The 21,959-nt window shown below is 37.9% G+C and overlaps 1 protein-coding gene across 5 annotated transcripts in view; it reads left to right on the top strand.

The window, feature by feature from the left end:
• Trpm7 (transient receptor potential cation channel subfamily M member 7) overlaps window positions 1–20,708 on the top strand; it is an 89,404-nt gene extending 68,696 nt beyond the window's left edge. For 4 of the 5 annotated variants that reach the window (XM_050131544.1, XM_050131553.1, XM_050131562.1 and 1 more), the window contains 12 exons: window positions 1,545–1,638; window positions 5,444–5,511; window positions 7,421–7,455; window positions 8,899–8,924; window positions 10,716–10,766; window positions 10,844–10,909; window positions 12,024–12,307; window positions 12,419–12,501; window positions 12,657–12,862; window positions 16,533–16,584; window positions 16,683–16,789; window positions 19,297–20,708. In XM_050131544.1, coding sequence (XP_049987501.1) covers window positions 1,545–1,638; window positions 5,444–5,511; window positions 7,421–7,455; window positions 8,899–8,924; window positions 10,716–10,766; window positions 10,844–10,909; window positions 12,024–12,307; window positions 12,419–12,501; window positions 12,657–12,862; window positions 16,533–16,584; window positions 16,683–16,789; window positions 19,297–19,427 — 1,203 coding nt within the window. In that variant the 3' untranslated portion in view covers window positions 19,428–20,708. Of the gene's footprint in view, window positions 1–1,544; window positions 1,639–5,443; window positions 5,512–7,420; window positions 7,456–8,898; window positions 8,925–9,701; window positions 10,693–10,715; window positions 10,767–10,843; window positions 10,910–12,023; window positions 12,308–12,418; window positions 12,502–12,656; window positions 12,863–16,532; window positions 16,585–16,682; window positions 16,790–19,296 lie in introns of those variants that run through there. The other variant, XM_050131579.1, reaches the window with a different exon arrangement.
• Window positions 20,709–21,959: the final 1,251 nt, after the last annotated feature.

A 21,959-nucleotide genomic window follows, 5' to 3' on the forward strand; every position in this document is an offset into this window, starting at 1 on the left:
CTTCTGTTGAGAGATCTCTGTTCAGCTCAGTGCCCCATTTTATAATTGGGTTGATTAGCCTTTTACGGTCTAGTTTCTTGAGTTCTTTATATATTTTGGAGATTAGACCTTTGTCAGTTGCGGGATTGGTGAAGATTTTCTCCCAGTCAGTGGGTTGCCTTTCTGTCTTAGCAACAGTGTCCTTTGCTTTACAGAAGCTTCTCAGTAAATAAAGCCCATTTATTCAATGAGGCCCTTACTGTCTGTGCTGCTGGGGTTATACGTAGGAAGTGGTCTCCTGTGCCCACGTGTTGAAGAGTACTTCCCACTTTCTCTTCTATCAGGTTCAGTGTGTTCAGACTGATATTGAGGTCTTTAATCCACTTGGACTTGAGTTTTGTGCATGGTGATATAGATGCTTAGTTTTTATGAGGTAATAATTTGCAGCAGTAATGTTTTGGTGACCAAGGTTCAGAAATACTTTAAAGGTTGTCTAATATTCTTAGAGTTGATAAAGTAAACAGTGTGGGGCTAGAGAGATTACTCATTGGTTAGGAGCACTTGCTGCTCTCCCAAATGATATGAATTTGGGTCCTGGAACCTACATCAGTCAGCTCAAGGAGATCCCATGTTTTGTTTTTTTTCGGGCCTTTGTGTGCACCATGTGTATATGGCATGCACACAGACAGACATTAATAAAAATAAAACTTAAAAAGAAAGTGGTGTGATGCCTCTCCCTAATTGTTTAATGGGATTCATTAGTTTGTTTGGAAAGAAGAAAGTCAAAGTGAAGTAACTATTAGATACTAAAATATTTTGTAGTTAGAATAGTTAAAACAAAACTATTTCATTAAATATCATTGTTGTTGAAGTAAACCTTGAACAAAACAATTTAGTAGGAAGGCTGAATTTGAAGTTAATAAAGGAAGTGCTTTGTTAGTATAAATTGGAGAATTGGGTAAAAATTTGAAAAGACTATGTCATCATGATTTTTATAAATGTGGATGAATCTTAGAGCTAAATATAGAAAGTCTAATCATAGAAAATTTTAATAAAAATGCAAAATAATTATTAGGCCAGAAAGGCAACAAGCCTTTTTAAATGTATGAATATTACAAACAAAATGAAAGCTTCAGAGACACTGAAATATTGTATCCATGTGTCAGAACAAATTCAAAGAGAAATTAAGGTTTGACACATAGCTCCTACAAAGCAGTATGTATCAAACCATGTGGCAATACTTTTTCCTTTATAAAGTAATAATGGTTTTGTTTTCAGTGTTCCCACAGTTTTCTATATTTTTCCAAACATCTTGAGAATGTATATTAGTATTAAAAGGATTCATTCAGATGAGTAGGTAGTTTTCAGATAGTTTTTGAGATTCACATTCATGTAACCAGATCTGTGTTATATATTTTTTAATGCTCGAGTAGAATAAAGCATAGAGTTAGATCAAAAGAATTTCTATGCAGGACAATGACTTGAAGTTCAATTGTTTTTAAAAATTTATGTGCATATATATTTATGCTTATATGTACACTCACATATCTATATAATCTATACAGAATGATACTCCTTCTGAAAACACTTTGAAACATGTGGGTGCTGCTGGATATAGTGAGTGTCATAAGACTTCTGCATCTCTTCATGCAGAACAAGGTGAGTGTTTTGATCTTATGAATTCTTTTAGCAAACATACTAAGCTTTAAGTATATATATATATATATTGGTTTTTCGAGACAGGGTTTCTCTGTAGCTTTGGAGCCTGTCCTGGAACTAGCTCTTGTAGCCCAGGCTGGCCTCGAACTCACAGAGATCCGTCTGCCTCTCGAGTGCTGGGATTAAAGGCGTGTGCCACCACCGCCCGGCTTTAAGTATATATTTACCAAGTACCTTAGTAATAAATTGTATGTGAGTCAAAAGATGAAAATCCTGGTCAACAATAGTTAGTGTGACCTTGGAAATGAGTAATGTAATTCTTACATTTTCTCTCTCACACACAAACACATATGAATATGATATATATATATGATTATTTAGTCAGAAAAGAAAAGATGAAATTCAAAAATCTTTTACATCTAATTTTAACATTTACAGGTAGCATCAGTTTTTCAACAAATTTATTTTTGTATTTCAACTTGGTTAAATTCTGTTGATATTAAAATACAGTTTGAAAAATTACTACTTCTTATTCCAACCATACATGGAACCACTATTATTTTTGTCTGCATTTAGCTAATATATCCATTTTGTGGCCTGAAGGTCATATTCACTCATGGATAGCTACAAATTTAGACCAACACAAAATAGTGACTTAGTAAAGCATAAGCATTTTGATTTTATTAATCTTAATTATGTAATTTTTGAAAAAGCTTTTCTCATTTTACATACCAATCCCAATTCCCACTCCCTCTCCTCTCCTGCTCCCTCTATCTCCTCCCCCTCTACTTCACCCCCCCCCACACCCCACCCCGTCCATTCCTCAGAGAGGGTAAGGTTTCCCATGAGAAGTCAACAAAATCTAGCACATTGCTTTGAGGCAGGACAAGGCCCTCCCCTTAGGCTGAGCCTCCAAAGATAATGGATTCCAGAAAGCCAGTACAAGCAGTAGGGATAAATCCTGGTCTCACTGCCTGTGACCCCACAGTCTGCCCCAGCCATACAACTGTCACCCATATTTGGTCCTATGATGGTTCCAGTGAGCTCCCATTAGTTCAGATAAACTGTTTCAGTGGGTGTCCCCATTGTGGTCTTGACCTCTTTGCTTATATTATCATTTCTCTCTCTCTTGGACTGGACTCTGGGAGCTCAGCCCAGTGCTCCACTGTGGCTCTCTGAATCTGCTTCTATCATTTGCTTGATGAAGGTTCTGTGATGACTTTTAAGGTAGTCATTACTCTGACTACAGGACGAGGCCAGTTCGGACACCCTCTCTACAATTGCTTAGGGTCTTAGCTGGGGTCATCCTGTGGGTTTCTGGAAATTTCTCCAGTGCTAGGTTTCTTGCTAGCCCCATAATGACTCCTTCAATCAAGATATCTCTTTCCGGGCTGGAGAGATGGCTCAGAGGTTAAGAGCATTGCCTGCTCTTCCAAAGGTCCTGAGTTCAATTCCCAGCAACCACATGGTGGCTCACAATCATCTGTAATGGGGTCTGGTGCCCTCTTCTGGCGTGCAGGCACACACACAGACAGAATATTGTANCATCTGTAATGAGGTCTGGTGCCCTCTTCTGGCGTGCAGGCACACACACAGACAGAATATTGTATATATAATAAATAAATATTTAAAAAAAATAAAAGATATCTCTTTCCTTGCCCTCTGTCTCTGTCCTTTCCCCATCTCTACCATCCGGTGCCCTCAATCCACTTTCCCTTTCCCCTACTCCTCTCCTTCCCTGCATGAACTTAGTAAATGATTACATTGTATCACAGTATCAGAGATTGGGTGTGTCTGCTAGTCTTTATGCAATCCTTTATAACAATGTTTGTTTTCCTATTTTCTATAATGTATACAATAGATAGCATATTGTTCTTTTGTACTACTAATTTTTTATTTCTTGTATCATGGTGATATTTCCATATTAAGTATTTTTTCTTGTTGTTTGTTTGTTTGTTTGTTTGAGACAGGAAATCAAAACTCCCTCAAACACCCTGTGTAGCTCAGGGTGTCCTTGAATTCCTGCTTCTTCTACCTCAGCCTCCTATTGCAGGGATTACAGATGTGTCATCATGCCTTGTTTTTGAGATCAGTCTTCACTGTAGCCCAGGCTGTTTCCAACTTAAAGTGGTCCTCCTACCTCAGTGTCCCTAGTTGCTGGTACTCTTAAGTGCATACCACCATACCTGGCTTTGTTTTTATATAAATGCTGATTAGTTGTGACATTTTCCTTTTAAAATCAGTGCTTCCTTGTCCCCTCACAATCACTTCTTTTAATCTGTTTCAGTACACTGAGTTCAGCAGTATATATTACTGTAGGAGTTCAGGTTGGCTTGGCAACATCATACATAATTACTATAGTGAGTGATAGCAAATTCAAACCTAAAAATCATGTCAACAGCTACAGAAAAGGCATTTGATAAAGTTGAACCATCTGCTCATGAATAAAACTTACATAGTAATGTAAGAATGGAGTTCTTTAATTATAATAAAAGTTATCTGTAAAAACTTACCACAAATCTCATATTCCATGTCCTATTGAGAACTAAGATAGAAATTATAGCTGTTTGTATTTTATATTATAGTCCTGGAAATAAGGCCCATAAAAGAAACAATAGAAGTGATTATCAAGGAAAAGGTGGAACTGTCAGTACTTTTAAGATAACGTGTATTGTTTCTAAAAGTAACACAATTATATTGCTCTATCTGCTTATTTCATTTTTAGGTCACATTTCTTTGCTTGCTATTTATTTGTTTGTTTATTTAGTGGCAGGGCCTCTCTATGTGGCCCTGGCTGTCTTAGAACTCGCTATATAGATCTAGGGCAGGATAGCCTCAAAAGAGCTGAGATTATACACACTACTGTACCTAGCTCTTAGCTTTCTTAACTAAGTGGAGACTAAACTTTCCCCACCATTTCCAGATTGAACACATACACATGTCTTCACCCTTTCCCACCAATATAATCATGCCATGAGTTTATTTAAATTGGCATCCTAAATTCTTTGATACTTAGCTAAATTTCTCAGAATAGCATATATCCTGTTATTTTCAGGTTTTTAAAGAAAGTTTTGCTATGCATTTTGTAATATGTTTCAACTTTTTTTTTTACCTTTTTTTTCAACTATTACTTTATTTTTGGTTTTATGGGATAGGATCTTATTATGGGTTCTAAACGTTTAAAGAAAAAAAGGCACCCTCAGAGTAAGTGTTATGCTGCTGTTTTTGTGAAGTGCCAGGGGCTATATGACACATACATACACTGACCAAAACACTATTGAGAAAGATGCACAAGAAAATAGTGACCTGGATGTCGGTAGGGGTGGTTTGAAAATAGGAGAGGGCTTGTGTTTAAAATACATTTTGCTTCTTACTGGGTTTTCACAATAAAATAATTTTCTTTTAATAAGTTTTATAGCTTGCGGATTTATAGGTGTCTTATAACTCTTGGGTTTGGCTTTGTTGGAAATAAGAAACCAGCTTTGAAGGTTACACCCTCAGAAACACTTTGTTTTGTTAATACTTTCCTTTTTTATGAATACTTAAAAGTTTAGTTGTTTAGCTGGACAATGGTGGCATATACTTTTAATTCCAGCACTTGGGAGGCAGAAGCCAGTGTACTTTATGAACTTTATAAGTTTGAGGCCAATCTGGATTACAGAGTTTAGAAAAGCCAAGGCTACACAGAGAAACCTTGTCTTGTAATTTTAAAAAGAAAGGAAGGGAGGGAGGGATGGAGGGAGAGAGGGAAAGAGGGAAAAAAGGTGTAATTGCTCATCTATGTCTTTTTAATTTCTTGTAACAGAAAGCAATAGTAGAAGAACATCTACAGAAGACTCTCCAGAAGTAGATTCCAAAGCTGCTTTGTTGCCGGTTTGTATATTTCAATTAAGTAGCATATTGACAGGAACATGCACTTACTAATGAACATTTAAAAGTTGCGATAAGTGTTTTATGGGTGATTATATCAAACTTTCAAAACAGTTTTCCTTAGAAAACGGACCTCAGTCTCCTCCATGCAGAACACTCAGAAATTTTACACAGAAGAAAAGGAAGGCCTCCTGTTTGAATTGAAGATAGTTAAATGAATTCATTCCCAACCACCTTTGGTGATGTTTGGTTTTTGTAAAATTTCCTAAAACAGATGACAACTAAGACTGCTAGCTTGGGTGAAGGCAAATGAGTATCTAGAAATAGATGCTCACACAGTTATAATCCATAGAGCAGTAACTTACAATTGGTTCTGTTGTTAAAAATCAAGTTATTAAGTCTAGGTGCAATCCTTTAATCCCAGCACTTGGAAGCAGCAGCAGGAGGATCTCTGAATTCAGGGCCAGCCTGGTCTACAAGCGCTAGTTCTAGGACAGCCAGGATTGCTATACAGAGAAACCCTGTCTTGCAAAACTGGGAAAAATAAAAACCCCCAAGTTATTAAGGACAGTATTTTTGGTACACATCTACAATCCCAGAGCTGTAACCTCAATAATCCACAGATGGAGGCAGATGATCTCAAGTTTGAGGCCAGCCTGAACTACATAGTGTGACCTTGTCTCAAAATCAAAACAAAGTAGTTGTTTCATTAGGAAAAGGAATTTGTAAAATTTCACTGTGACAAATACTGCTCTCTAGGAGTCTATATTGAATCTAAACTGTAGAATATCTATTGTAGAATCATCTATTAAAATGATTTCCCTAGCTACAGAGATTTTATTAGACTAACAATTAAAAAAAGAATAATGGATTATAATAATAAAACATTAGCCAAGAAAAAGATACTATTAAAAAATATTAGCAACTTGAAAAATATGTAGAAAGGAAGAAAATACTCACCAGACATGGCAACACATCTTTAATCCTAGCATAGGCAGGTCTGGAAGGTCAGGGCCAGCCTGGTCTACAAAATAAGTTCCAGATCAACCAGAGACGCACCATGAGACCCCGTCACACAAAACCAGAAAAAGAGGGGGAAATAATGCAGGCATAATAACCCTAGTACCTGGGGACAGAGAACAGAGGGGGCATATTTAAGGCCAGACTTGCTACGTAGCAAATTCCAGACCAACCTGACTACGCACTAATATTTTGTCAAGATTAAAGACCAAATGTTTCTTTTGGGTAACAGGTGAGGAACTCTATAAAGAGAGAATTACTAAGGCCAGAATGCAACTACATCTAATTGGCCATGAGAAAGTAGAATTTGAAGAAATGTGAATGAATTGGAATTTTCTAAATTGATGAACTATATAAAAACTCAAATTCAGAAAATATTAATCTCAGTGAGGGAAGTTAAATATCTAGACCATAACAACTAAGTTTGCTGAGTAGAAACCATGTGAATGGGTGTGGTGTGCAAAATGGCTGCTGTGTCTTAATACTTGTGTTTCTGTCATTTTATTCATATTTAGTTGGTGTGATTTTAATTCTGCTTATACTTGATGTTTTCTTGGTAAGAAGCATAGATTATTTTTAGAATCAGAGGCATGCTCAGAAAATAAGGTTGCCGTCAGAAACAAAGATACCAGCTCGCATGTAAAACCAAGCATGGGATAAAGGAGGATACCTACATGGGTGCACAGAGAGACACAAACACAGCTCTGTGAAAAATAACGTTCCTGAATTACTTATTCCCCTTTGTGGTTATAAGTTGTATGAAACAAGGACTTCATATTAAGTTCTCAAGCCATCATTTTTAAAGAATATTAAGAAATATATTAGTTAACATTGATTCTAGAAAACTGTTTCTATATTTCAATTAAGTTTTTGTGTTTGTTTTTGACTAAAGGATTGGTTACGAGATAGACCATCAAACAGAGAAATGTAAGTAAGTCTTAATGGCCTGAAAAATATGAGTTAATGAATACTATATTTGTTCTTCTCTGTCTTAACCTGTTTTATACTCCATTTAAGATATCTGTTGCAGCATTTCCCATCTTCACAGACAGGAAATTGGAGGATCTTCGTTATAATATTTTTATTATAATCTTCCTATGTAGTTATATAATTTGATTCTGTTATTTCAACTTGCTCTTGAATAAATTTGTTGAAATCTGGAGACTTTAGTTAGCACTTGATTAATAGTATACTTGTCAGTCATTGTACTCAAACATATGTGTGTGTGTACTGTGATGATTAGCACAGTAATATATGATATGCTTTAGAAAGCTTGGGTACTGAAAATTATCTAATGAATGTGACAAACCCAGAGCCAGAAGAGTAAACAAAAAGCAATCTGATAGGTAATTTGCCCCTGGATGACTGACACCCATTTGTCAGTACACCCAGATAAGTACTACTGAGGAAGAACGGCCATTTTCAAGCAATCCATATTTTAGTGTCTCCACTTGTAGATCTGAAGTAGGTGTGAACACAGAGGAAAGTAAACTGTGTTGACATTAATAGGTCAAGACTTGACTACATTCAATCCCCTTCTGGGACTGTGTCTTTATAACCAAAGCCTTAGAAGATAACCACAGAACTTTTTTTTTCTTTTTTGGTGCTGTGGATTGAGTCAAGTACTTAGCAGAAAAGGGGGTAAAGCTGGATTAAAATATTCCTTACAAGAAAATCTTACCTTACTAAAATTAAAATAACCTTTGAAACCAGTTAGAATATGGGAATTGGGAAGAGGCCATGTTTCCAGGGTCCTTTTGGGTCTTGAACGTTAGGTCCCAAGTGAGTCTCGGAGCTGTGTAGTGGGAGAACTCAGCCTAGCATTCATCCTGGTCATATCCCACTCTCCTTTTCATTGTAACTATCTTAGCATGGGAATCTTTGGGATTCAAAGAACTCCCACTTGGAATCAAGACTTGTTATAAATAAATAGATTGGACATTGGACATTGAATCTTGCAAAATGATGCCTCAGTCCTTTTTGTAACAGTCTGCTGGAGTACTTCTAGAATCATAGAAAATCATTTCCTGGTATTGTCACGGTATTAGAAATGTCTCCACAAATACTGAGCCATAAAATAAAAATATTACTCTTTTAAGATCTAGTAGCCATCAGTTGAACACCAAAATAATATTTATGTAGCCATAAAGTTGAGATACAAGTTGTTGGTAACATGTACACAGGTAAATATGTACATGTCTGTATATGGAGTATGGAAATAGCAAGTATTCAGACATATATATCTGAACATCTGTATTCCTTTAATTATATTTCATTAAATAACTATGATAACCTTACAAAATCACAAGTTAAATGATAATCAAAACAAAGGTTTTTTTCACAGCTTATATTATTTTTATATTTCTTTAGGCCATCTGAAGGAGGAACATTAAATGGTGAGTCTGTGTAGTAGATTAAAATATGAAAAATTAAAGGTCGTAATTAAAGCATTTACCACATTATCATAGGCCAGACACTTTAGACTTCAAGTTTTAAAAAGCTAAGGTGGTTGGAAAACTCTTCCCTCATCTTTAATATAAATGTTTACAAACACATGACCCACCCCGTAAATTATGATGGCCACTTTTCTGTCACAACTGCTTCCCACTTAACCAGTACCCGAAAACCAGAATATTGCTAACATGCCAGGCTCTTGCTCTGGCCTCCATCCTAACTAACACGGTGGCTTACTTATTAGTATAGTAAAAATGGAATCAGAGATGTAATTGTTATGAGATTCATCAGTACTATTTTATTAGTGTAGTTTGTGGATTATTAGTATTTCATAGTATTTTCTTATTAGAATATATTGAATTTATCCATTCTATTTAAGCATTTCAGTAGCTTCCAGTGTGTAACCATTATGCTTTCTGTTGCTGTGAGCATTCTTGTTCATGTTGTTTGGTAAACATAAATTTGCTTTCCATTTAGTTATGGGTGGAATTGCTGGGTCATAGCTTATGCATATGCTCATATTCAGTAGTTACTGCCTGCCAGATAGGTTTTCAGATTAGTTATCCCAGGCTGGCTTCCTGCCTGTCGTTTTAGTGCTAGTCGGTCTTCTACCACCAGAACAATTCTCCTGAGAGATTTGATCTAGCCACTCCTCTGCTTACATTTTTCCCATTGTCATTCAGTAAAATGCAGTGTCCTTTCTTTGCATGACATATTAGGCTCTTCACAATTTGATATTGCCTGCTTCTGTAGCTTCACCTCCTTCAGGTATGCTTATGCTCTTGCTCATTAATTTGCAATCTTGGTTGCATATTCAATCACTGTAGAGTCATCTGTAATGCCACAGACCTGTGGAACTAGATATTGTGGACTGAGTGTCGGTGGGTGATGTTCAGAAAACTCCACAGCCTATCTAATTTTATTCTTAACTAGTCATTCTATATTAAACTGCCTGGGGTTTCTCAAATGTAGCATGAACATTAGCACTTCAGATAGTCTTGTAAATGTATCCCTAAAAATCCACTGCCATGCAGAGTGCTATTTCTTTCCCCAGGTGAGGTAGCTTCTGCCCTTATTACCTAGGCAGCATTAATTACCTTGTCTTGTAGTACTTAGATACAAGTGTTTGTGTATAGGTGTCTGTATATACTGTATCTTTTTATGTTACCACAGTGTTAGAACTGTTGGCTTTATTTCCTGTGAGATAGTAGATTCCTTCTCATTTATATTCTAAAACTTAGCACATCACAGATCTGTTATTCTCCCATATCGTCTTCCTATGGTTAAAAGTCAAATCCTCAAAGTAAGTGAATACATGAAATGTAGACGTGGAGAAGCTGATCTGTAGTGTCTTCGTGTCCCAGAAGCTCACGTCTCACATCAGCTCACCTAACATGGTTAGATAGTTACTGTCCCTAACCCAAACGGCAAGAAACAGAACAGTTTTCCTTTTCAAGTGGCAGGTGTGAAAGTAGTTTACCTCAAGAGCTGGAGAGTGGAGCATCTTGTGTGTGCTTCTTCCCAGGTGTTTGGAGCACAGTGGCCACTGTTTTGCCACAATGAAATAAGGTCATGTGATATTTGATAGTAGCTTTTTTTTTTTACCTTTCTTTTTTTCCCCCTTGTTAGGAGAGATTATGAAAGAAATTTAAGATTATTTTTTGAGAATGTCTGAGCATAAATTTATGCTGCACAAGTGCTTTTTAAACAGTCTGATTTGTTTACAATTTTAGGTCTTGCTTCACCATTTAAGCCCGTTATGGATACAAATTACTATTATTCAGGTCAGTGATATTGAAAACAAAATTTACTGATGTTTGAATCTTTTGAGTTTTCATTATTTCTCTCTATTTCAATGCAGCTGTGGAAAGAAATAACCTGATGAGGTTGTCACAGAGTATTCCCTTCGTGCCTGTACCTCCACGAGGTAAATCCCAAAACATAAATAAGAAGCAACCCTCACTGGTCTCTAGTCACAACTTAGAACAAGGGTCAGGACAAAATGAGGATTCCTGTGAAGAAATACCAGCTTCACGTACCCTCTTTGCTACTAGAAGGGCACGGTATATTGAAATAGGTAGCATTAGAATCCATTCTGTGTTCTAATTCAGACTAGAAGGGTAGAGTATACTGCAGTGAGGTGGGGGGTGGGACAGACATTAGAAACCATTCTGTGTTCTGTTTCAGAAACCTTGATCCATTGTCAGGCAGCAGAAGTGTAAGAAAATAGACATCATAGCGTGTGTGAGACAGACTGCTCTAACCTCCTGTCTAGAACTATATAAAGTTTTATTTGCTTTCTAAAAAATTATCTCTAGAGCTCAGGACGATGATTTAGTCAGTAAGACAAGAGTTCATTCCCCAGAGCTGTGAAGAAGCCAGGCATGCCAGCATGCTGTCATTTTGGGGCACTCTGGCCAGCACAGCCTGAACTCCAGGCCAATGAGGGATCCTGCTCCAAAAAACAAAGTAGATGGCTGCTGAGGAACAATAGCTTCATAATAAAGTTACCTTCTGGTACCCACTTACTCATGTGTACACATACTCCACCACACAGTTTGTCTTTAAAATATAATTTAAAACATGCTTAACTGTGAATATGAGTTCAAAATATGCTGGTGTGTGCACACAAAGACCAGAGGAGAACGTTGGAACATAATGCTCTATCACTCTTTGCCTTATTATCATTATCATCATTAGTAGTAGTATTTCTGTAAGAAAGGGTCTCTCACCGTATCTGGAACTAGACTGGCAGCTCACAAAGCCCAGAGTTCTAAATAGTACATGGGTTTTAGGGGTTTGGACTCAGGGCCTCCCTCAAGTTTGCCCAACAAATGTTTTTATCCAGTGAGCTACATCCCCTCTCAAGGAAGTGTATTTTTGTTTTTGTTTCCTGTTGTTTATCACTTTTTATAAAACTGCAACTTTTTATGTTCTGTTCCTTGCTTGATGTTAACCATAGATATTTACAAATATTTATTCTACTTTGTTATTTTTTTAAGTTATACTTTGATCTTAAACTGTGTTCATTTGTGTTACAGGTGAGCCTGTCACAGTGTATCGTCTGGAGGAGAGTTCTCCCAGTATACTGAATAACAGCATGTCTTCTTGGTCTCAACTAGGCCTCTGTGCCAAAATAGAGTTTTTAAGTAAAGAGGAAATGGGAGGAGGTTTACGAAGAGCAGTCAAAGTACAATGTACCTGGTCAGAGCACGATATCCTGAAATCAGGGCATCTTTATATCATTAAGTCTTTTCTTCCTGAGGTGGTTAACACATGGTCAAGTATTTATAAAGAAGATACAGTTCTACATCTCTGTCTCAGAGTAAGTATACGTGAACTTCGATCTGAGTTTCATATTTTAACTTTTAAAGTGTGAATAAACCAAATGAAATCTTAGTCAAATACTGACCAAGGGATTTCTCCCCTTTTGTAGGAAATACAGCAACAAAGAGCAGCGCAGAAGCTCACATTTGCCTTTAATCAGATGAAACCCAAGTCCATACCGTACTCTCCAAGGTAAAGCTTTGCGTTTGGTGAGGCTTGGTGGTATCTAGGTAGCAGTCTTTTTTGGCACTCATTGTTGATGTTGAGTGTGTGTGTGTGTATTCTATATAGCATATCAATTAGAATCTTACTAACAACCCCCTGGTGATATCTATTCTTTCTATAAGGTTCCTTGAGGTTTTCCTGCTGTACTGCCATTCAGCAGGGCAGTGGTTTGCTGTAGAAGAATGCATGACTGGAGAATTTAGAAAATACAATAATAATAATGGTGATGAAATTATTCCAACGAACACTCTGGAAGAGATCATGCTTGCCTTTAGCCACTGGACCTATGAATATACCAGAGGGGAGTTACTGGTACTTGACTTACAAGGTAAATTTATTATTAATTGAATTACTTAGGTGAAATTGTGTGGTAGGTCCTTAGCTATTCGTATATTGCACATATAGAAATCTGCTAATTTAAAATCTTGGGCTGATAGAAAGTGTAAAATAAGTCAACAGTCATAGCAGCATGGACATTTGGGATTTTAAATAATGGGATCTGGTTATCTTTCCTTTTATTAAGGTAGAGTTTTACATTGCATCCCAAGCTGGCCTAGTATTTGTAGTATTTGTGATTTTCCTGTCTGAGTGCTGGGACTAAAGGGGTGTGTTACCACACCCAGCCTGGCTACCTTAATAATTGCTAGGATGATGCATGTTCGTGTGAACTCTGTTTCTATACTCTTAGGTGTCTGGTCTTTAGTAATTCATAGGCATAAATATTTTTTTTTTTTTTTTTTTTGCTGGGTGGTAGTGGTGGCACATGCCTTTAATTCCAGCACTTAGGAGGCAGAGGCAGTGGAATCTCTGAGTTCAAGGCCAGCCAGGTCAATAGACCAAGTTCCAGGGCAGCTAGGAGGACTATTAGAAAGAAAAACCCTGTACCAAAAAACTTAATAATAATGGTTTAATTGGGGGCTAGAGAGATGGCTCATTGGTAAAGAGCTTTGCTGGCTCTTCCAAAGGTCCTGAGTTCAATTCTCAGCAACCACATGTGCTCACAACCATATGTAATGAGATCTAGTGCCCTTTTCTGGCCTGCGGGGATACATGCAAGCAGAACACTGAATACATAATAAATAAATCTTTAAAAAAATAATAGTTTAATTGGAATTAAATTTCTTAGCTCTCTGTTCACTACCTGATTTCACTCTCTGTCCGTGTGACTAACATAGGCTTTCCTATAGTAGGATGGTTTTAGGTATTTGGCTTCTTGCATGGCAGCTACTTTTGCCAAGAGAAAAAGCTCAAACTCTTTCCCCTGTTGTAGACAGAAGTTTCTGTCCCGCCTGGTCCCACAGCCATTCTGTCCCAAATAAATACACAGAGGCTTATGCTAATTATAAACTGTTTGGCCTATTAGCTCAGTCTTATTGTTAGCTAGCTCTTACAGCTTAAATTAATCCATAATTTTTGTCTATGTCTACCCACGTGGCTTGGTGCCTTTTCTCAGTAAGGCTTCCTCTTGCTTCCTCTGCATCTGGCTGGTAACTGTCTCTGCCTTTCTTCCCAGAATTCTGTTCTGGTTGCCCTGCTTATACTTCCTGCCTGGTTACTAGCCAGTCAGTGTTGTATTAAGCCAATACAAGAGACAGATCTTTACAGTATATAAAAACATTATCCCACAGCACCCTGCCCTGGTTGTCTGTCTGTTTTTCTATCTGTCTTTCTGGTTTTGACAGACTTAACAGTGTATCTTTGATTTGTTTCCTTGGCTGACCTGGAACCCAAACTACAAACATAAACTCAAGAGATCTGCCTACCGGCCTTCCTTTTCTTCCTGAGTGCTAGGACTTAAAGGAGCACACAAGCACACCTAATAGTAGAATGCTGAAACTTCTACAAGTGTTCCAGACTCTTTCAACCCTTTTTCTCCTCCCCCTCACATGCGATTTTTCAAAATATGCTAGGCAAGCACTATACTAATACCATCCTTCTTTTAAAAATTGCATCTATATTTATTTTCCTTTTTTTTGGGGGGGGGGGGGTTGAGACAGGGTTTCTCTGTAGCTTTTGGTGCTGGCGGAACTAGCTCTTGTAGACCAGACTGGCCTCAAACTCACAGAGATCCGCCTGCCTCTGCCTCCCAAGTGCTGGGATTAAAGGCGTGCACCACCACTGCCCGGCTTATATTTATTTTCCTTGAGACAGAATCTCACTGTGTACCTTTTACTAGCCTGGAACTCTCCAGTTTTAACTTTTGCTGCTACAGAGCTGTTGCTGCTCTCATCTGTCAGTGGGCTCCTAAATTGGCTTATTTTAGAAATTAGTGCAATTTTATTTCAATAAAGCACTACGAGTTTACTTTCAAAAAGGACTGTAGGTCCTGACTTCCTTTTTGGCCTTGCACATGAGTGCCCATCTATCCACTATTGGTGGTCTTTTCCAATCCGTTGGGTAAAAAGTAGCAGTATTTGGGGTCCCAGGAGATTATTGAACTGCCAACCTGACCAATGAATCTCCATAGTGGAGACAGAGAACTGACGGAAAGTTCCTATCTGAACTCTGTACATCCAGCATAGCAGATGCATCTTTACACAAACTAAATGTTTTTCAAAACTCTTTTGTAAAATAGAAATATGTTGTTGGTGTTTGTTTTGCTTTGCTTTGCTTTGCTTTTTTTGTTCTTTTATTTTGTTACTTACTTTTGTGAACTAGGGTCTTATTTATCCCAGGCTGACCTCCACTTCAGTGTGTTGAAGGATGACCTTGAACATAGATGTATGCCACCTTCATAGTTTATGCAATGCTGGACTTGACCCCAGAGATTTGTGTATGCTGGGCAGGCACTCTGCCAGCTGAGCCCTGGTATAAGCCCTGGTATCATGTTTTAATTCTGAATTTTCCATTTGTAAAACTGGACCATTTTAATCGGGTTTCACTGTAATGGGTTTAAGTATTTGTGATTATTAAAAAGGGATTCAACCAACTTTTAATTCCTCTGGGGAAGACTGAAGGTAAAGAATAATAAATAAATGACCAAAAGGCAGAACAAATATTCTGTAGGATTTTTTAAAAGCCTTCAAATAGAAAAGTACACTTTATAGACATTTTAAACAAGATTACCAAACTTCTGCTAGGAAGGGAGGAAGAAAAATGACAGTGGGAGACACCTCAGAGAGACCAGTACTTGAGAGAGCAAGTGGAAAGAGACGTGAAGGGGACGCTCAACATGTAATGTCAGTGCCAGACACACATGCAGGGGCTCAGCTCCACACCTCCACACATGCAGGGGCTCACCTCCACACATGCAGGGGCTCAGCTCCACACATGCATGGTCTCACCTCCACACTCAAAGGCCATTGACTAATTGATATTTTACTGAAACATCCAGGGTTCCTCATTAGTGAATAAAACCTTGTGTTATCCAACCTATCTATGTGGCAAGCCAGGGCTGGCTGCCTGGCTCAGAATAACTTGAGGAGAAAAACAAAAACACACACACACAAAAAAAAAAAAAAAAAAAAGCACACTTTACTAGTGCTGGTGACCGCAGCATATGTAGACCTGCATACATTGATTCAGCTGCTGGGAACCACCAGGAACTTTTGTGTGTAACTGTGTTCTTCCTTGTACTCCTTACCTCATCTCCATTTTGCCTATCCTGCCTCCAAGTCTGACTGGGTACTCTGCTTTTCTTCCCAGAGCTCTCTCTGTCCAGAAGTCTCTGGACAGTTATACCTCCTGCTTGGCCATTTAGCTTGTTTATTAAACCAATGACAATGACATATCTTTACAGTGTGTAATCAAATATGTCAAATATCAACATCCATGCCCACCTCACCCACTCTGAGATATAATTTTGAGCATATCTCCAATATGGTGGAGTGCTGAAATATCAAGTTATGAAATAGCAAGAGAGAAAAGTGCTTCTTTGAATAATTTAACAATGTAATGTAAGGACAATGCTATAAAATCTCTCTAGACCTTTTTATTATGTAAGCATAAGTGTTTATATAAATTGCATAATAAATGTTGTCCTTTTTATGTATTTAAAGGTGTGGGTGAGAACTTGACTGACCCGTCCGTGATAAAAGCTGAAGAGAAGAGGTAATAAGATTTAACCGTTTCATTGAGGTTTATTTGTTGTTTTTAAACTCCATGTGTCCACTTGAATAAGCTCCCTTTTTTACCTACCAATTCTGCAGATCCTGTGACATGGTTTTTGGCCCTGCCAATCTAGGAGAAGATGCAATAAAAAACTTCCGAGCCAAACATCACTGTAATTCTTGCTGTCGAAAGCTTAAACTTCCAGGTAAAAATATTCATTTCATTTCTGTTGTTATGTAACCCAAGTTAGCTTTGAACTCAAGATTCGGCTGCCTTAACCTGTGGGGTATTGTAAATTATACATTTGTCACCATGCCTGGCTTATGTGTTTTTAGTCCATATGCTATATAAATTGTTATCAGAGTTGTTACTATAACAGTAAGGCCATGGGTTCAAAGATTTGGTCTTGAATTCCTGTGGCAGTTCCTTCATTAGTCTATTTAACGTATTTATTACATCTGAAGAATGCCAAAAATAGTAATTCTAGGTTGTGATAGAAAAATAGCAAATTTTTTCTTGATACACACTTCAAGATTATCTGTATAGATAATTAAGATTTCATTACTTCTTTTCTATACTGTGTATCTTATTTTTACCTTTGACATTTTACACTACCTAGACTTTCTAGTGCAGTGCTAAAATAGGAATAGCAAGGTCAGTATATTTTATCTTGTTCCTGGAAGCATTTGGTTTTCTAATATTAAAACAATGTTAAGTGGGGTTAAAGAGGTTGTCAGCAGTAAGACTTTGAGTCTTGCAGAGAGAAGGCCCAGATTCAGTTCTCAACACTGACACATATAAGCTTATAGCTATCCATAACTCCAGTTCCAGAGGATTTGGATCCCTCTTCTGGTCTCCAAGGGCAGGGCACCAGACACACATGTAATGCACATACATACATGCAAGCAAAACACTTGTACACATACAAAAGTAAGCAAGGTTTAGAGGAAGGGAGAAAATAATTTTTATTTTCCTTAAAAATAAAATTTAAGAGAGATAAAAGAGTTTTAATTTTTTTAAAAGATTTTGCACTTTGATTAGATTGAGAAAATTTCTGTTTCTTAAGAATGTTTTTTTGGTGGGCATAGTTATGCACACCTTGAATCCCACCATTTGGGAAAGAGCCTGGTGGATCTCCAAGATCAAGGCCAGCCTGGGCTACACAGAGAATTTCAGGTTAACAAAGACTACATAAACCCTCTCGCAAAAGTAAGGGGGTTTCTTGTTCTGTGAGAGTTCCACACCATGGCTTTTGATCATACTCACCCCCTCCCTTCTTGCCTCTGTGTCCTCTTTTTCTTTAACCCACTAAGTCCATTCGTGCTCCCCATATATCCCTGATATCCCCTTCCACTGGAGTGTGGCTTCTATCTATCTATCTATCTATCTATCTATCTATCTATCTATCTATCTATCTCTATCTATCTATCTATCTATCTATCTATCTATCTATCTCTATCTATCTATCTCTCTATCTATCTCTATCTATCTATCTATCTATCTATCTATCTATCTATCTATCTATCTATCTATCTATCTACTGGAGTCAGGTTCTCACTTGTGGCCTTGGCTGTCCTAGAACTTGCTGTGTAGACCAGGCTTGCTCTGAAATAGAGATCCGCCTGCCTCTGCTTCCCACCTAGCTACTTCTGACTTACTTTTTTCTTTATGTGGGTTCTGAGATTAGAGCTCAGGTCCTCATGCTTATGTGACAAGTATTCTTCCAACTGAGCCATCTCTACAGCCCAGGAACAGCATTTTCTTTTTAAAAGAAAATTGACTGTCTCTCTCCCAGATAGTTCCTTGACTGGGTAGAACTTGATGTCTACCACCAACCGCCCCCCCCCCTCCCCGTTGACATTGGTCTGCATGGGGCTTGTGCATGCTGTTGAAACCTGTGAGTTCTTACATGCAGCTACACTTTTGTGTCTGAAAGATACCGTTTTCTTGTGTCCATCCACCTCCTCTGGCTCTTAAAGTCTTATCTCTTTTTCTACAGTGCATTGTATGTGTCTTGGTATTTAATTTTTGTGTGTATGTATTTAAGATACCAACCCTCTGTCAGATGTCAACTATTAAAAAGATAATTCCCATTCTGTAGGCTGCCTCTTCACTCAAATGATGGTGGTTTATCTACTGTACAGAAACTTTTTGGTTTCATGAAATCCTGTTTTGGGTCCTGTTTAGAAAGTCCTGTGCTGTGCCAATGAATTGAAGCCTATTCCAAGGTCTGTCCTGTATCTGATTCAGGGCATCAGGTCTTAAGTTGAACTCCATGATCAATTTCAAATTGGTCATTGAATTTTGATGGAGATTCCATTGAATCTGTAGGTAGCTTTTGGTAGGATAGCCATTTTCACAATCTTTCCCTAACAGTCCATGAGCATGGGAGGTTTTCTGGTATAAGACTTTGACCTCTTAAGCGTCACAAAAGCAAGGCCTTGTGTACTGTGTTCATCATTGTTCTGTACTGTCACACTTCAGTGATAACGAAAGCAAGCACCTTGTACTGGGTTCGTTGCTATAATGTCATACTTCCACAGTTTACTGATTTGTGATCCTCATGTAATAATTGTATAGAAATGTATGACTATTAAGTTTAAGATTTAAGGAAATAGTTCTGACATGTTTGGAGGAAAAATAATGTAGAAAATGTTGTTAATTTTTTATTTATAAACATACTAACTTCCCCTTCTGGGATTGTGACTGTAGATCTGAAGAGGAACGACTATACGCCTGATAAGATTATATTTCCTCAGGAAGAGTCAGCAGATCTGAATCTTCAGTCTGGAAATTCCACCAAAGAATCAGAAGCAACAAATTCTGTTCGTCTGATGTTATAATTCTGATTTTTTTGCCTACACTTCACAAAAGTGTGACTGTCGTTTTTCCTTCAGGAGGGAATTGATGACACAAAAATGTGTGTGCAAATTGAGCTTGCTGGCCCCACACATAGTCTAGAGGTTAGTGTTCTCATTGGAAAGCACCTCGATACAAATGACAGCTGAGCCGTTAGCAGTGGTAGAAGTTAATGCTTTCAACTTGTGAAGGGCTCTTACAGCGGGGAATCGGAAACTTGGCTCTGTCAAGGGTGGTGATTCCCTGTCACTTGGTGCAGTATCATTAACCAAAGTCGAGTGTCTTTGAATTTTATTGGCTGCTCAGTTACAGACATTCAGCTAAGGAAACTGAATCACACAGCTTTTTGGTTAAGTGGCAGAGTCTTCCTCAGTTTGGTGTGCTGCATGATAAAGATGCTAGCTTTCAACTAGATTTGTGGCCACGGGAAAAACAACTCCTTGCTATTCCAGCTTCACAGGCATCTGTAAAAGCCTGCACTAAAACCACGTCTTCCCTCCCTCCCTACTTTCCTTTAGTATTGAGTATCAAATCCGGGGCCTCATGAAGACCTTTTCCTAAGAGGGATTTTATTTAAGAATCTACTTTAGATTCTGTTTATGGATACAGCCAGTTTCTTGTTAAACAAAACCTGAATTGTGCAAAAGGGTCTTTTACATTATTTTATCAATGTTAAGTAAAAAGAAAGCCATGGTAAATGAGAACTAACTCACTGTTGAGCGGGTGTTTCCTGTGAGGAAGGTCACAGTTAAAATAACCTGTAGTTGCATACATCTCCAAAGACTTACTGACTTAGTGTATCCAATCAGAGTGCTGTGTGAGCTCTCACATTTAAAATTGTGTAGGAATGTGTCAATGTGAATTCTGTTTTTGGTACTTATTTAAGAAATCAGTTGTTGGAGTATCCTTATACAATATAAGGAGATCACAGTCCAACTTTATGCCAATAAAATGTAACTTAATTGCCCAGATATTTTTACATATTCAACAAGAAAAACTTATCATTTGACTCAAGTTTTATGCTTTCTCTTTCTTTTCATTTCCTAGGTACTAATTTTAATTTTTATTTGGAAGGGAGCAGTGTAAAGCTTATTTGTATTCAATAGTGTATCTCATAGATACAGACAAGGCAAGCAGAGATAAGCTGTTTAATAGTGTTTAATGTTGATGTGGAGAGAAAAAGTGTATTACTTAAAGATACTATACCATATACGTTTTGTATATCATTAAATCTTTAAAAGAAATTAAATTTATTCTTGTTTACAGATGTTTCATGAGTCTACTCATTCTGAAATGTGTGTTTTTTCATTGTTGGTTGTTAGGGTGTGCCCGTGTTTCCTGCCACGGATTCCACGGATTATGTGTGGTCAGAGGACAGCTTCAGGGGTCAATCCTCTCCTTTAGAAGAATTTTTTAGCCAGATGGTGGTGGTGCATACCTTTAATCCCAGCACTCTGGAGGCAGAGGTAGATCTCTCTGAGTTCGAGGCCAGCCTGGTCTTACAAGAGCTAGTTCCAGGACAGGCTTGGGCAGGCCCAAAGATATAGAGAAACCTTGTCTTGAAAAACGGGGGGGGGGGGGGGAGTGTTTAACTCTAACATAGTAAAATTTTATACAATAAGAATAATTATCAAGTAAGAAGTACATTCACAATGTTCAGTCCATTTGCATTTGGCAAATTCAGAGAAAATACTCCATTATCTATCCTGTCTTGGTGAGTCCCAAGTTTTGGGCCTAATTTTTCTTTTATCCTAACTTGTATTACAGCACAAAACTATTATGTCTCTCAACTTTATATACTTTACACCTCTTTTGTAAGTTTCTTTTTTTGAATTTGGTAACAAGGAAAACTATAACTAACGTCTTCGACTCCATCAGAGACCCAAGAAGTATACACCTGAGTAAACAGGAAGTACAGAGCAAGCAACTTCCAGATCTAAGAAATGGCAGACAGATGACTGCTTGGACAGTAGCCAAGGTTCCTCTGTAACGTTGGGGCATCCATCTAAAGCCTGCAGACCTAGAATATCTGACAGACATTTTTGTGAAGTAGGAACCTGCCTTGTCATGGCAAAGTTCAGCAGTTGCTTTCTTTTGTGTCCTGCTTGTCCCAATTTGGACAGCATACAGTCAGCAGTCAAGGCAAGGACACTTTCTTACCCAGTGGCTTACTTTTGCCACAAAGAAAGCAAACTCCATATGGAGTTTCTTTGACACCCATCATCTTCTCTAAAGTAGATTGGTGCTGCCAGGAGCAGACATCTCATTGCCATAATTATTATATTATTAGAACATCTTAAATGCCAGAGAAGTGTTACAGCTCTGCTCAGGTCTAGTGAGATCACAGCTCTGCTAGGGAAAAGTTTCCCCACAGAACTGTTACAGTTCTGTTCTTATCTGCTCTGGCAAAAAGCTAGGCTCCCACAAAAATGTAGCACTGCCCAACAGACCTCACTCGAGATTCATTGGGAAGGAAGAATCCATGAGGATGGCTGCCTCGGGTAAGGAACAGCAGC

The sequence above is a fragment of the Alexandromys fortis genome, unplaced genomic scaffold (assembly GCF_014885135.2).
Source record: "Alexandromys fortis isolate MF-2015 unplaced genomic scaffold, M_Fortis_MF-2015_v1.1 scaffold_6, whole genome shotgun sequence".
In the NCBI taxonomy this organism is placed as follows: Eukaryota; Metazoa; Chordata; class Mammalia; order Rodentia; family Cricetidae; genus Alexandromys; species Alexandromys fortis.